The sequence below is a fragment of the Bidens hawaiensis genome, unplaced genomic scaffold, assembly GCF_021521415.1.
Source record: "Bidens hawaiensis isolate Kalapana, Puna unplaced genomic scaffold, B.hawaiensis_p1.1 tig00007801_1, whole genome shotgun sequence".
Classification (NCBI taxonomy): Eukaryota; Viridiplantae; Streptophyta; class Magnoliopsida; order Asterales; family Asteraceae; genus Bidens; species Bidens hawaiensis.
This window is the reverse complement of record NW_027491542.1, coordinates 915,413-931,838: the sequence shown is the minus strand read 5'-3', so window position 1 is coordinate 931,838 and position 16,426 is coordinate 915,413. Positions and strand designations below refer to the sequence as shown.

At 35.7% G+C, this 16,426-nt stretch overlaps 1 protein-coding gene across 1 annotated transcript; it reads right to left on the bottom strand.

Annotated features, from left to right (window-relative positions):
* Nucleotides 1-12,667: 12,667 nt before the first annotated feature.
* LOC143636167 (uncharacterized) lies at nucleotides 12,668-15,405 on the bottom strand. Its single transcript, XM_077103825.1, has 8 exons — nucleotides 14,926-15,405; nucleotides 14,493-14,699; nucleotides 14,346-14,411; nucleotides 14,187-14,255; nucleotides 13,603-13,674; nucleotides 13,382-13,519; nucleotides 13,193-13,274; nucleotides 12,668-13,085 (listed from the first exon to the last, which is right to left on the bottom strand). Exons 1-8 carry the CDS (start codon nucleotides 15,331-15,333, stop codon nucleotides 13,063-13,065), a joined length of 1,065 nt encoding a protein of 354 aa, XP_076959940.1. The 5' UTR covers nucleotides 15,334-15,405; the 3' UTR covers nucleotides 12,668-13,062.
* Between the last annotated feature and the right edge of the window lie 1,021 nt (nucleotides 15,406-16,426).

Below are 16,426 nucleotides of genomic sequence, written 5' to 3'. Positions count from 1 at the left end.
AGAAATATTCAAGGGGGTTATGTAGCGTTTGCTGGGAATTCTGGGGGCCTGATCACACAAGAGGGTGAAGTTTCAAATGGTCATATTACATTTGAAAAAGTAAATTATTGTGACAAGGTTGATCATAACTTATTGAGTGTATCGCAGATTTGTGATAAAAAGTACACTACAATATTTACTGACAAAGAGTGTCTTATCTTGAAACCGGGTTTTATTAATCCCAAGGACATGGTTGTCATACGATCACCACGATCAAATGATATTTATGTCTTAAACATGAGCTCTAAGATATCAACATCGATCAAAACATGTTTTGTCTCGAAAGCAACTGAGAAAGACTCGATTCTATGGCATCGAAGAATGGGTCACATTCATGTTAGAAAGATGAATTATTTAATGGCAAATAATTTAGTTGAGGGTGTTTCGTTAAAGAACTTTAAGTTATCTGATCACTGTGTTGCATGCAAAAAGGGCAAGCAGAAGAAGAAGACACATCCTTCTAAGTTATTGAATTCCATTAATACTCCTCTTGAACGACTTCATATGGATTTGTTTGGTCCAGTGAATCGTGCGAGTATATCTGGAGACTGGTATTGTCTGGTAGTGACAGATGATTATTCAAGATATTCATGGGTGTTATTTATGAGTTCAAAAGATCAAACACCTGTTTTGGTACAAAACCTTATTATTAAGATAGAATCATTGTACAAACAAAAGGTGAGGAGAATCCGAAGTGATAATGGTACTGAATTCAAAAACACTATTTTGGATTTCTTTTGTATTCAAAAGGGAATTCACCGAGAATATAGTGCACTTTATGTACCACAAAAAAACGGTGTTGCTGAAAGGAAAAAATAGAACTCTGATTGAAGCTGCACGTACAATGCTTGCTGATTCAAAGCTTCCTATTCAATTTTGGAATGAAGCGGTGAACACAGCTTGTTATACACTTAATCGGGTTCTAACAGTAAAACGACTCAAGAAGACAAGCTATGAAATATTAAATAACAGAAAACCTAATTTAAAGTACCTGGAACCATTTGGGTGTCCAATGTTGAAGAAGGAATCGGGTAAATTTGATGAAAAGACTATCGAAGGATATTTCTTGGGATATGCGTCTCCAAAGAAAAGAGTATTTAATTTTACATCTGGCTGTGTTGAAGAATGGTACCATGTGGACTGTCAAAAGTACACAACTCCTCCTCAAGGGAAAGGTCTAGACTGGATGTTTGACTACGATAGTTTATTTAATTCTTTTACTCCTTCGGCTGAACACATCGATGAAGATCTGGTTAGAGCATACTTTGAAGAACATTTGAACATTCCAAGCTCTTCAATTTCAAATGCAGTTGAAGTTCAACCAGATGCTCTAACTGAAGACTCTCAAGTTGTTCCTCCAGTTGTTATTGACAGTGCCTCTACTTCTTCCGATGATGATCAATCTGAGATTCAAGTTATTGATCTTGATAGTGATAATGCTTCATCTCCCGAATTGGGTGAACATTACACTAATTTATTTGATAATGTTGTTGTTCCTGAAAATCCTACTCTTCGGATTCATGGATATCATCCACAGGACAATATCATTGGAGAACTTGATGTGGGCGTTCGTACACGTCATCAAGTTGCTTCGTTAAGCGACAATAACGTATTGTGTGCTTACACTAATTTACACTCTTCGGGAATTGTGAATATTGCTAAATTCAATTGCTTTCTATCTCAAGTTGAGCCAACGACAGCTCGTAAGGCACTTGATGATCCTTCTTGGGTAGAAGCTATGCAAGAGGAATTACAACAATTTGCACGATTGGGTGTTTGGGATTTAATAGACAAGCCTGCTAGAGTCAAGAAAGCTATTCCGACTAAGTGGGTATTTAAATGCAAAAAGGACGATCGAGGGGTGATTGTCAGAAACAAAGCACGTCTAGTAGTGCAAGGTTTTCATCAGCAAGAGGGTATTGATTATATTGAGGTATATGCTCCAGTTGCAAGATTAGAGTCGATTCGAATCTTCCTGGCTTATGCTGCTTACAAGAATATCAAGGTCTATCAAATGGATGTTAAAAGTGCTTTTCTCAATGGTGAACTACATGAGGAAGTGTTTGTTCAACAACCACCTGGTTTTGAAGATCCTGATTATCCAGACCGTGTTTATCGTTTAAACAAGGCCCTGTATGGTCTACATCAAGCCCCGAGAGCTTGGTATGGCACACTCGCCAACCATCTGACTGATAATGGATTCAAACGAGGAACTGTTGACTGCACTTTATTTCATAAAACTGTTGGTGATGATCTTCTTCTAGTCCAGATTTATGTTGATGATATTATATTTGGGTCTACAAACGACACTTTATGTAAGGAGTTCGAGAAGTCCATGCAAACCAAGTTCGAAATGAGCTCGATGGGAGAGATGAATTTCTTTTTAGGGCTGAATGTTCATCAGTCTGATAAGGGAATATTCATTCATCAGACTAAATATGTGAACGACGTCTTGAGCCGATTCAAGATAACTGCCGGAAAAATCCCTTCAACTCCTCTTCCAGTGGGTCACAATTTATCACCGGATGAATTGGAGGATACCGTTGATCCGACCCTTTATCGTGCTATGATTGGTTCTCTAATGTATTTAACTGCTTCTCGACCCGACATAATGTTTGTTGTTTGTGTGTGTGCTAGGTACCAAGCTAGTTCCCAAGTGACTCATCTGGCAGCGGTCAAGCGTATTTTGCAATATCTACGGGGAAATCCTGACATCGGGTTATGGTACCCCAAAAATAATACTTTCGATTTTACCGCCTACTTAGACTCAGATTATGGAGGATGCAAGATCAACTTCAAATCAACGACTGCAGAATGTCAATTCTTAGGAAACCGGCTTGTTTCCTGGCAGTGTAAGAAGTAGACAACGGTCTCTACTTCAACCGCCAAAGCTGAATATGTTGCAGCCTCGAGTTGATGTTCCCAGGTTCTGTGGATACAACAACATCTTCGCGACTACGGTTTGAAGTTTCTTACTACTCCCATCTTGATTGATAATTCTGCTGCTATTAGTATCACCAAAAATCCCGTACAACATTCTAAAACGAAACATATCGAGATTCGATATCATTTTATACGGGATTGTTATGAAAAGAAATTAATTGATCTTGAGAAAGTACACACAGATTTTCAAAAAGCCGATCTATTTACCAAAGCATTTGATAAAACACGTTTTACTTTTTTGCTTGGTTTAAATGGATTGAAGACCCTTGCTGAGATCCTAAAATTAGGATAATTATCTTTTAATTGCTTTATAGATTTAGTCTTATTTTTTTTTATGTTTTTAGGTTTTAGGGGGTGAAAATTCTAGAAAATACAAAAAGAATGTGTTTTTAGCTTGTATAGATAAAATCCAAAAACATTAAAAAATTTCAAAATTCAAAAATATTGTGATTTCTGTTCTTTAATTTTTTCCTATCTGTTCTTTAATGTTTTTTCTTTGAAATTTAGAAAAATCAAAAACATTTTAAAATTTTGAAAAACCAAAAAAAATGTGATTTATATTTTGTACAGAAAAATACGAAAAACCAAAAAGATTTTAGATTATTTTCTCGCTGAAAATTACGTCGGTTATTTAAGTTTATGAAGCATGCTTGCATGTCTTGGTCCTATGATTCACTCGTGAATTGTTGGTTAGCCATTTATTTATTCTCTTAAGTTAACTGAGGCGATTAAATTTTTTTTATGCTCCTCAAAATTTTGAGTTTTTGAAGCAAAAAGAGAACATGATAGTACATTGATTATCTTGACCCCAAATTCAGTAAAAAGTAAGCTTAAAAGACTGCGTGCTTAATTGCATTGGTGCATTGGTAGGTCTTAAAACAACCCAGTAGAGTAAAGTATGTGATATAAACATAAAGAAATGCCAAATTGAAAGGGGTGTTAGTCTCTAGCAAAAGTCTTGGTGAGGATGGCAGAAATGTAATAACCAGTCATACTCAAGCCTTATATTTGTTGATCACCCAAAAATCAAATAAAGCAAATAACAAGCGTTAATATTCCGGACACTGTGAGTCTTTATGCGGCTTAACCATCTGGGTATTCATATGCATGAATATTTCACTCGCTTTCTAGAGCAAACCCAAAGTCATTAAACTTGATCACCGCTGTACTTCGTACAATTTAAATTACTGACTTGATCAAAATCCGCTGTTAGTCATACAATTGTTCCTCCCTTGCGTGCGTCTTAATACCATTAAGAAACGGACCCCAGGGGATACAATGTATGTAAGCCGACAGATGGATCGTGCATACTCACTCACAGTAAAGGAAACTTGATGCATTGCTCAAAATTTCTAAATTGGTATCAAAATTTTTGGTCAACAATATAATGGTTTAAGTCAAGTTGGGGTGATTTGGCAAAAATCAAATTACGCTTGAACCGAGATTAGAGGCTGATAATTTCTGATATTCTGTGCTCTAATTGAACTATTTAATCATATCACAAAAATACTTGAATGTGTGTTATTAGATTTATGTGGACAACAATACCAATGACCGACTTATCGCCAGTCATAATATCGCTGAAATATAAAACTATGATGGAAGGGCAATTTGGTCAATATGATTCTCTGCTCAAACTCAACAAAATTACAAAAATATGTACTGCTTTTGATAAAATCATTGAAAACTTCAAAAAGATTGTCTATTTTTTAATAGTTCGGATATTCTTCTGTAAATACATTCTTTAATTCTCTAAATTTTTACAAAATACCAAAAATATTTTCGTCTTCTTTATACAAAATATTTAAATAAATTTTTAAGTTAAGTTTCGGAAATCTGAAACAAGTTTAATGTATTTGGTTGTCGGAATATAAGGGTTTCTCGATAATTCATTTATTTAATTTTTATTATTTAATTCCTTAATTTATTCATTTAATAATTTAATTTAAAAATTAAATAAAAGAGTTTAATACTAAATAAAAGAGTTTAATTCGCTAAACTCCCATTCGTTATTTATGGATAACGAACTAGGTGATTCTTTAGCGAACTAGCTTCTAGTTCGCTAACCTAATTCGCTTCCGCACTCTGTAACGAATCATCCCTTCGTTATACATATTTAACGAATCATGACACAAATCATGTCTTGATTCGCTACCTTTAATTTAACGAATCACTTTGTGATTCGCTAACATAAGGTAACGAATTGAGTTAGCGAATGGGCTAATTCGCTAACTTTAAGTTTAACGAATCGTCTGATTCGTGCAAGTTGTGCCTAGGGCTTCGTGCACCGATATATAAAACAAGAAAACGAATAGTATTCCACTGTTCGCCTTCTTTCTTCATCTTTAAGAAACTATTCAAATTCTCTCTGAAATTTTCGATCTTTTAGTTTGGATAATTCAAAGATCAATTTGAGTTTCTAAGGTATAACTGATCTTGGCGATATCAATTTCGTCAAAAATGGTCATGTATTGACTACTAAATTATGAAATTTTAGGGGTTTAAGGGTTTCGAACCTTTGAAACTCTTTTGTGTATAATTTATGTTATTAATTGTATGATTTTGATATCATTATGATCGGAATCACTTTCCGATACCCTTGGTGGACTCTAATCAATATTTGATTATTGTTTGCTGGGTTAATTATTGTTGTGTGTTCTTGATGTTCACTGTTGGTTCGTTTGATTATTAGCACATTTGGGTATTGAGTCTCAATCTCATTCACCTACATTCACTAGTGTGTTTCCGAGCTCAACGAGCTGATTATCTTGATGGTTCAACGATAGTTATGGCCTAATTGAATCTGGGTTTAAGATGTTGACTATTATTGTTCTTGTTAATTTTGACCTTGACTTTGTGAAGTCAAAGAAAAAGTCTTAATTATGACCATTCGTTAGTCTTAGCGAATTGGAACTGTTTCGTGTCCAATTCGTTAAGATTTTACACGAACTAGCTTAGCGAATAAGATGTCACACGAATCAGAGTTTGATTAGTTTAAAATATGACGAACTAGAGTTTAGTTCGTTAAAATTAATTAGTGATTCGCTAGGTCCAGTTCGTTAAGATATTTACTTGATAGCGAATCGCCTGATTCGTTGTCTTTGTATAACGAATCAGTGTGATTCTTAACGGATGACATTAAAAAAAAATTTAAATTATTAAATTTTAAATTAATAATTTTAATATTCTATTAATTTAATTAAAGGATTTAAATCATCTAATTACACATATTTTTTGGTTATATTGTGTGTTATCTATTCTTAGATTCGGTTTTATTTTATACAGTAAAACATGGCTGATCAAGAACACCAAAATCAACCACCACAGGAACAACCGTCACAGGACCAACCTCCACAAGGACAACCACGACAACAAGCTCAACAAGTCGAAATGATTCTATTACCGTTCGATAAGAAGCACAACATCTGTGCTTATGTCGATCAAGATGTGGCTGATTTAAGAACGTTTGGAGCTATGTTGAACTTCTTACGCTGTTCAAAGATACACTTTGCAATCACAGCTAAACCTAAGGTGTATCTCAGTATAATCAGACAATTTTGGAACACGGCGGAATATTTTGAGGAAGATAAGTGGGTTCGAGCTTCAATTAATCAGATTCCTATTACGATTGATGTTGAGGTCATTCGTCGGGTACTTCAATTTGACGATACTGATGATTACCCGAGTGAATTTGACAGGTCGTTGGTTAGGGGTTTATTTACACGATTAAATTATGGGGGTGATATTCGTCGGTCTATGTTGAACAAGAATGGTTTGTGTCCACCTTACAAGTATTTACTGCATGTCTTGCTTCACTGTATGAGTGGACGTCGCGGTGGTTTCGATGAATGCAGACTAAGCTTACAATCAGCATTTGTTGCTTTAATCCTGAACAAGCCATTCAACTATTCAGAACTCATCTTTGATCATCTGAAAGAGCAAGTTCAGCAAACTTTACCGTCAAAGAAGTTCTTAATGTATCCTCGCTTTCTACAACTAATCATTCAGGATTTGATACCGAATTTGGTGATTGATCGATCATTGGTGAACGATGTTCTTGATACGGAACATATGAAAGCGGAAACGGTGCATCGGATGTTGATTTATCGAAAGGATAAGCCACTGCACAAACGGATGATTGGTCATATAATCAATCCGGATTATGTATGTCCTCCTAATGAGCGCTGGATCCATGATGATTCGGATTCCGAGCGTGAAGGGGGAGAAGGTGGGAACAATGATGGTGGAGACAATGATGGTGGAGATGATGATGGTGATAATGCTGATGGTGATGTTGGAGCTGGTGATCGAGCTCTGAAAGAACAACAAGATGCAGTTGAGTCTGCTCTAGCTGCTACCTTGAAAGCTCAGCAAGAAAGAAAACGAAAGGGTAAGGCTGTAGCTACTGGTGAGCCACCAAAGAAGCCCCGTGTGTCTTCTGGGGCTGGTGTAATTATTGGAACACCACCACCTCGTCAATCAACTACTCAAAGCTCGGCGGTGCCGCTGACTACTTGCACTCTGATGCTTACCTTGACCACGACGATGGTGTCACATGAGAGGCTCGGTTTAATTCCTCAAATGGCGTTGACCGAGATACCGAGGCCTCCTGCTGTGTTGTCAACTGTTTCTTCCACCACTTCAATGAGATCTCCTCTACTGCCAACAACTACTCTTCCTCCGCCTCCGCCTAGTGAAGTCTCTTTCATGAGAATCACTCGGCCTCAAGGACCTATTCAACCAGTACATCCATCTGTATACAATTTGTCACCTGGACGTCAAACGGAAATGTTGCTTAATCTGCTACATTTATATGAAAATCAAATGGCAGTTGACCGACTAAATCAAGAACGACTCATGGAGAATCAACGAAAAATGATGAGTTATATTTCGTTCTGTCAGAAGGAGACCAAGTCGTTGCGTACGATTGTTGAGTCTCAGGGGGTGAAATTAAAAGAACAAGATGAGTTAATTTTACAATTAACTTGTAAAGAAGATGCCCTCAAAAAACTCAAAAATGATGATGATGATCCTGACGAGTCTGATGCAGGAGGTGAGCCTAAACAATCGCACGGTTCATCCTCTGGTGCTGGTGTTAGTGGCGCTGATGATTCGAACAAGCAGATAATTTCATATCAAGATCCAACAGCTGCCAAGCCAATAGAAATGATTGAGGCTAACACGGTGATATTTATTGATGAATTGGGGATGGTTAGAAGTATGGTGAACAAAGATGAGATACAGATCGGTGAGTTTGTAGTTAGATCTTTGACCCGGGAGCAGATTTCGATTCTGCTTGGGCTGAATGACGATCAGTTGACTGATTTAGAGACTGAGCCCGATGTCGAAGTGATCAATGAGGAAGAAATGGATGTTGATCCATTATTTATGAATACAAATTTTATTTATGAGAACGAGGAGATTGAGATGGAGGATGTTACAGCTGATGAGTACCCGGACTTGTATCAACACGTAAATGTTGATCAAGGTGCTCCGGTATTTCATGAAGACGTAATTAAGGAGACTGAGAATGAACTGGAGAAGATTGTGCAACGGACTGTTCCTTCACTCAAAGAAGTGACTGATGATGACATTGAAAGATGGTTCAAACGCCAGAAAGTGGGTAAGATCATCAGTGCTTATCGGTATGTAGATAAAGAAAGAAAGGATACCGCTGCTGCTTGGATTGAGGCAAATCAGATGACTACCTTCAAGACTGTTTCTAAGGTACATGGTGATATTGTCTCCTGGCTCTATGATTCAGACCTTAAGGTATGTATTGTTAAATGGGAAAAAGGTGTCCAATATTACGAGAGGATAATGGATGTTTTAACACTACCGCGTTGGGATGTACGCACCCTCGCGAGACGTCCATTTATCAATCGTGGGGGTAACCGAACTGCTGAGTGGTTTCATCAACACTTACTGTTCGAGGTCAATCATGGCTTCAAATTCTTCAAGCCCCAGGTCCCAAGACGTAAACGTACTGATGAGATTGATCCAAGGACCGGTTGGAAGAAACTTGTCTTGAAAGTAAAGCCACCAAAGACAATGAAAAGGGTTCCTGTGAAGACAATGCCTCAAGATATTTATCTGTCTTTCAACCGTTGGTACTATGACAATCGTACTGGCGAGGCCGTTATTGTTCGTGGTCGAGGACAACAGACTGAGCTCATCAAGATAATCGATCCGATGTGGTTGGTTAATTTATCAGAGACAGACAATGACGTGCTACACAGGAAGCAGATTTTGTTTGAACGCCAAGAAGATTACGACCTGGCTATGCAATTCCAACGTGTCGTTCGTGTATGCCATGAACATGGGATTCATAGTTGCAGAGATTGGCAGACAAAGCGTTTCAAATAAGTTAAAGACAAAGAGCTCAAGACGAAGGGGTGTCTGTTAGTGCACGGTTTTGCGTCTAGAGTCTTTGTATTTATCATTAATGTTTATTTGATATTTAAATGTAATATTTAATGTTTATATTTATCTAATTCGTTAAAGTTATGTCTAGTTCGCTAGGAATGTTAGCGAACTAAGACTAGTTCGTTAAGATTGAGTCTAGTTCGCTAGGGATGTTAGCGAACTAAGACATTATAATGTATTCCCTCCTGATTCGTTAGGGGATGTTAACGAATCAGGGGGTGGTTCGTTAAGATAACTTATTTAACGAAGGGGATGCTGGTTTGCTAGGGGATGTTAGCGAATCAGATCGTCTTCTATATATAGTGAACAACTGTTCACTTGTAATGTGTCGAAGTTTTGAGAGATATAATATTATTAAGAAAGGTTTAAAGTATTGACTCTCCCTCAAGCTTCATGTTAACTTTATTGATAATATATATACACATACGTAGAACACCGAATCAAGGTTGATCATGAGATAGATCTATAATATTATAACTGACAGATCTGAGATCTGTGTTAATCGGTATTGACTGTTGGTTATTGTTCTAGTTCGGGATCAAACAATATCTTTGCTGTTGGTGGGACTTCACTGGGTATGATTGATTGATTGATTGATTAAAAAAGCCAAATTACGGTTCGTGTCCTTTTTTTAGTTTCCTTGCAGACGGTGTACTTTAAACCTTTTTTTTTCTACACGTTATGTCCTTTACGCTAACTGGGTTAGAAAAACTCAGTTAAATACCCTCACGTGAGGCGCATGTGAGGGCATTTTTGCCTTTTCGTCTATACCTGCAAAACAAAACCCCTTATTTGTTTAATTTGAACATTAAACAATCTCTCTCTCTCTCTCTCTAACACACCACCACCGCCACCACCTGACAACTACCCGATAGCCAACAAATTCGGCAGCATCTTCATCTCTCTACAAGAAAGCACCACCAAGGCCTTGGTACCGTTTCCGCCGCTTGTGACGACCACCGCCGGGTTAAATACCATATCAGACCCCATCTGTATATGCTCTCTCTCTCTCTCTCTCTCTGGCCAACAAATCTGTTAAGAAAGAAGGTGTCGGCGGTGTGGTGTTGCGGTGTTCCGAGGCGAAACCTAGATCTGGTGTTTCAATCGACAAACACTAGATCCAGGCCGCCATATCCATCGTATGAACATTCCCACCCACAGATCCACTTGCCTCAAAGTAGTTGTGGGTTTGGTGGGTATAATGAGGTTGAAGTAGTAGACGGAGAAGATGAAGTGGTTGCCGGAATTTGGTGACGGTAAGAAGCTGGCGGCGAAGATGGAGTTGTTGGATTTTATGAACTGGGTATCAATTGGTTTTGAGTTTTGTTGTGTTTTGAGATTAATTTTGTGCTTGTTTGTTTGTAGAAGAACAATTGTTTGGACTAATCGTTTCTGGGTTTTTTATTTTATGAAATGGGTATTTGATTGTTTTGAGTTTTTACTGTTGTTTTGAGATTTATTTTGTGTTAATTTTGTGCTTGTTTGTGGTGGTGGTGGGTTGAATGAAATCTGTAACGAGGTGGCCGGAATTTATGGTGATGGTGGTGGCTTAGAGAGAGAGAAGGGGAATGTATTATATATATTTTCTTTTTTTTTTGAAATTTAAGGATACATTAAAATTACAATTATGCCCATCACATGTCTGGCACATGTAATACTTAACTGAGTTTTTCTAACCCAGTTAGCGTAAAGGACATAACGTGTAGAAAAAAAAGTTAAAAGTACACCGCCTGCAAGAAAACTAAAAAAAGGACACGAACCGTAATTTGGCTTTTTTTAAAGGACAAAATCTGTAATTATGTCTTTTTAATAATGTAATCCAAGTTTATTTATTTATTTATTTATTTTCGTTTAATAATTTATTTAGTTATTTCATACATTTTCTAGCTCATGTAGACATGCAGTGTGAGCGATGCAAAATTAGATGAGTAAAAATGAGCGTGTTAGCATAAGATGAACAATCTCGACAAAACTGAAAAAAAGACCCAAAAAACTAAAAACGTGAAGAAAACTACGTTCACAATAACATGACTATGATGACAAGGACATAGATTCGTCCGCATGAAGCACAAGAACATGACCACGTTGACAAGAGCTGCTGCGACTGTGTCAACAGAAATAGAAAGAAAAAGGTTTACAACAAGCCAACCCATAAATGATAAATATACAAAAAGCCAACCCATAAATGATAAATATACAAAAGAAAACCACATGAGAGATTAAGGATTTAAGAGAGACCAGAGAAATACTAAATTCTTTTCATTAGGCTATGAGTAGTAGATGGGCTATAAATTGGGACGAATTGTGACACGTGGCGTCCAGTCAGCAAATGATAGGAATTTGTTTTTTGAATGTAATGGTGTAGGAGCTACAAATAGTAATATATATATATATATATATATATATATATATATATATATGATTGATTTCTTTTGAGAACCACTTTGAGTTTTAAGAACTCGAAAGAACTCAACGTAACAATTTTTTTTTCGAAATTTTTTTACACATGTGTAATACGTAAGTGTAAGTGATGTACAAAAATTTACGGTATTTTTTTACACACCGAATCGACTTTTTACACATGTGTAACTAACGTTTAAACTTGTGTAATTATAAAAAATATTTATTCTCTCTCCTGCTTCATTTTTTAATTAAATTTAATCTCAGCCACATATTTTATATCATTTAATTAAATGTGTGATTCAAAATTGAGTTCTTAAAGTTCTTAAAACTCACCATGGTTCTCAAAATAACCCTCCCCTATATATATATATATATATATATATATATATATATATATATATATATATATATATATATATATATATATATATATATATATATATATATGTGTGTGTGTGTGTGTGTGTGTATGTATATAACACACACAAGTAATATAATAATAATAATTCTTTCCCCCCTTCCGGCGACAAAAACCTCCCGCCCCATTTCGCCCCAAAATCGCCCTCAATCTCGCCCCATTACACATGGCCTTGGTATGCCTAATTATATATTCTTAGTGCTATGATTATAGCATTTGACATAATCTTAATCACTTAACTACATTAGAGGATTCAGTCATAATCACATCATTAGGATGATAGCTAGTTCTCAAATAGGAAATATAACCTGCAAATACTTATACAAGACACCAAACCATTCACAACAGCTCTTACTAAACAAACAGTGAGCAAGAATCATCATTAACAAATCAATGTGCATGAAGAAACAAAAGTTTAACAAAAACCTCAAATCCTTAATTCCCAAACCAATACACCAATATATTTTCTAATAAAGCACACCATTTTTCTTGTTTTTTCCTAACAATCAACACTCTTTTAGGCTATTTTTTCGTTTTGAACTGTTTAACGCGATAAAAACCCCATCAAACATCACGCGAAACTCCTTACTCAAACCAAGTCCCATTTTTTTCCTTCTTATATCCGTTTAAATGTACATAGTTTGTAAAATTTAACGAGTCATCTTCTTTTAAAACTTGAAGAACAAACAGTTAGGAGTTGGGATAGCCTATACAACTCGTCTTCTGAAAACTTGATTTCTTTTTTTCTTTCTTTTTAATTCATTTCCATCTTCAACTTCATCAAAAGTTTTTGTTAGAAGAAAAGTTAAATCACTTCATCATTATCCAAGTTTCTAAAGATCCATCTTTGTTCGTCCTGCAAAACACGAAACACAACCCGTGGTTCAAGAATAATACAATATTAATGATCAATGATTATATATACTTTGCTAGTGCCATTAGAAAGATTTATAAAGCAATTACCATTCGGTCCAAGGTTATTAATGCCCTGGTTAGCATCAAATCCCATTTGTAGAAGGTTGTGAAGATCATTATCCCATACAGGCTGTAACATTACAAAAAAGTCATCAGAAAATTGTATTTTTGTAAAGGTAACCAAATATTCCTTTTCTTAAAATCAACGATATAAATAGTGTCGGTTAATGTTAGTACCTGAGGATGGATAGGATGCATTGTTGCAGTTGTAGTTGGAATACCAGGCAAGCTCCCATGTGGGTAAGAATGAGATGGGCTTAATGTAGGCCCAAATCCATAAGCCGGATTTGAAGTGCCGGCCCGTGAATGAAGCATCTACACACATGAAATAAAGTTTTAACCAAAAATCCATTATGGTACTACTCATTTGTTACATTTTGTGATATTAATGAACTTACATCTTTAAACACAAGGCGGTCAATATCAACGTTGACTTCAGGGTTCACCGTGGCTAGTTTCATTGATAAGAACTGCAGAAAAAGAGAAGTTATTATACAAACCCAACGTTAAAATCCAAACATTTACCTCTTTTTATTGATATTTTAAAAGGACAATGACTTGCAAGATCATGTCTTTGATCAAGAAAATCACAAGTGGAGAGATTGATCAAATTCAAAACAAAGTAGTTGACTTTAATAGTTATAAAACAATAAAGATTTGATGACCAAACTAAATTCCCATAAAAATAACTGTAATTTGGATAATGTAAAAGATAAAGATTGTAGAAATTCAATATTTCACCAGAATCTGTTAGTTGTTTTGCAGAGCTATATGACACAAAGATTCAACCAAATAGTACCACAATATACAGAGTACAATGTTGAGAAAAATAATAAAAATGAAAGGGTACCCTACAACAAAAGGGGCATTAAATATATATAGACTTCAATACAATTGTACCTAATTTGGATCTGATATAAACATGAAAACATGTACTATTCATTTGATTTATGCCATTTATGAGTAGAAAAAGATCACATACCTCCACCTGTTGCTGGAGTGATTGAACATAGTTGATAATCTCATCAAGCATTACAGCTTTTCCAGTAATCTTCACCCAAATTAACAAACATTTAACACATCAAAACCTTAAAAACCACAAATAAACAACACAATATGAAACCTAGTGAGTTTAAATTACCTTGTTGCAGCCAGGAACAAGTTCTTGAAGCAATTTCATCCTCTCACTAATCCTTTCTCTCCTAACCTGAATGACCCAACTGCTATCATCAATAATCTTTGATAAAAAGACACAAAAGTTTCAAGATAAGAAAGACACAATCTTTACCCTTTCTGCAAGACTGTGGCTGTTTGTAGCTTGTCCCCTTTTAGCCCTCACATGAATGTAGTTGTCTTTAGGTGCACCTCCACTATCAGAATTATCTTTAACTTGTGATCCCATTTGTTTGCCTCTTGAATCAACTCTCTGTTTCTTTTCATCTTTCTCTGAAGTAGTATCACCAGACAGATCATTTCTTTGCTCTCTTTCACCATTCTACACACAATAACAGGATCAATTTTTTTAATAAAACTTCAACTAAAATGGTACCAGAATGTGGTAAACTGAAAGAAAACACATAGTAAGATCAAGATTCAACTTTTATAAAAAAATTTAAGTAAAATGGTACCAAAAAGGGTTAACAAGATCAAGAAAACAAGAAAACACATTTAACAAGATCAAGATTCAATTTTTATAAAAAAAGAATGCAAGAAACTGGTACCAAAATGGGGTTAAATCTTCTCTTGTCTCTGTTATTAGGTGAAGAAGAGGGCCCACATTCAGGATTAAGATTAGCAAAAGGATTGACCATTTCAGAGAAACTCCCACTTCCAAAAGACCCAAGCTTTGGGACCAAATCACCAATGGCTGAACCAGAACCAGAGCCAGAACCAGTACCAGATTGATAATGGTGAAGAAGACCCTGATGAGTCTCAATCCCAGATGGGTAAGCTGATGACCCACCAAAACTCTCAAGTGGATCCCAACCTGATCCAAATAGATTACCAGACCCACTTGAAGACTTGTTGTTAAACATGGATCCTGAGCTCATTTCACCTCTATATTGAAAGCCCATTTCACTATCATTATTATTATTATTATTATTGTTCTCATCCTCCGAAGAAGCCATGTGTTGTTATGAAGAACAAGAACAAGAAAAGTAAAAGGGGAAAAAAGTAAGTAATATATGAGGATCTAAGTAATACCTATCAAGCTAAGGAAACCCCCCAATCAAGAACTAACTAGCTAAACAAACAATATAGGGGTAAGTAAAGTTGAAAAAAGATTTTAAGGGTTTGACCAAAAATAGGTTCTTAGGGTTAGTCATGATATCTTGCAAGACTAACCAAGGAACAAAATGGCAGCTTTACAGGCCATGGATGCAAAAGAAAGAGAGGAAATGAAATCCAGTGTAGCAGGGCATAAAATCTTGACATACACCACCAATCCACCCACCCTTCAAAATGCCATGATGATCAAAGATGAAAAGTGAAATTGTAAGACAAGAAAGTGTAAACCTTTCAGAGCATAAAGTAGTAAAGTAAAGTAGAGTGAATAGACAGTAGTTGTTGCTAAGCTACAGCTGCTTGCTGCTGTGATTACCTAAAAAGAAAGTAGATTCCTTTCTTTTATTTTTTTATCTAATATTAATATAATAATAATCAAGATTCCCTCACTGCCCTAAAAACAAACAAACAATCAAGATTAATGGGCTTCTTGAATGTTTGAGTTCATGTTATGCAGAACAGCCTTAAAGACTAAATGCCCATAATCAAAGACAAGAATTTAGGTACAAAGGGTATCAAATTCGGATTGAAACTATAATGGGTAAAAGATGAATAATAATGGGTGTTGGAAGAAATGGGTAAGAGAAAAACAGCATCAAATGCTAGGTTGGTGCAAGCAATGACAAGGTAGAAAGAAAGAAAAGAATGGGGGATATGCAGAAATAATAAAAGAGTTAAAGAAGCATCCAATTCCAACTTTTCCAGATTAAAGACAAAAGATAGGGTAAGCTAATAAGCAAGCTAGAGAGCTAGAGAGAGAAGTGTGTTTGTTAAGGGAAATTATTATCTTCATTATTATTGTTATAAAATTGATGGTTAAACCTTAATGTTGTTTTAAGGGAAAACTTCATAGAATAACAACGTTACAAATGATATAGTTTTATGTAATTACATCTCCCTGTATTAAGTTTTAGGTTGTTTACTTGTTTGGTTGTT

What these genes read in the sequence shown, in the direction of transcription:
- LOC143636167 (XM_077103825.1), bottom strand. Translation starts at nt 15,333, where the DNA reads ATGGCTTCTTCGGAGGATGAGAACAATAATAATAATAATAATAATGAT. An exon ending in TTGTTCCTGGCTGCAACAAG is followed by an intron (nt 14,256 to 14,345) that starts GTAATTTAAACT and finishes ATTTGGGTGAAG; the next exon opens with ATTACTGGAAAAGCTGTAAT. An exon ending in TGCATCCTATCCATCCTCAG is followed by an intron (nt 13,275 to 13,381) that starts GTACTAACATTA and finishes GTAATGTTACAG; the next exon opens with CCTGTATGGGATAATGATCT.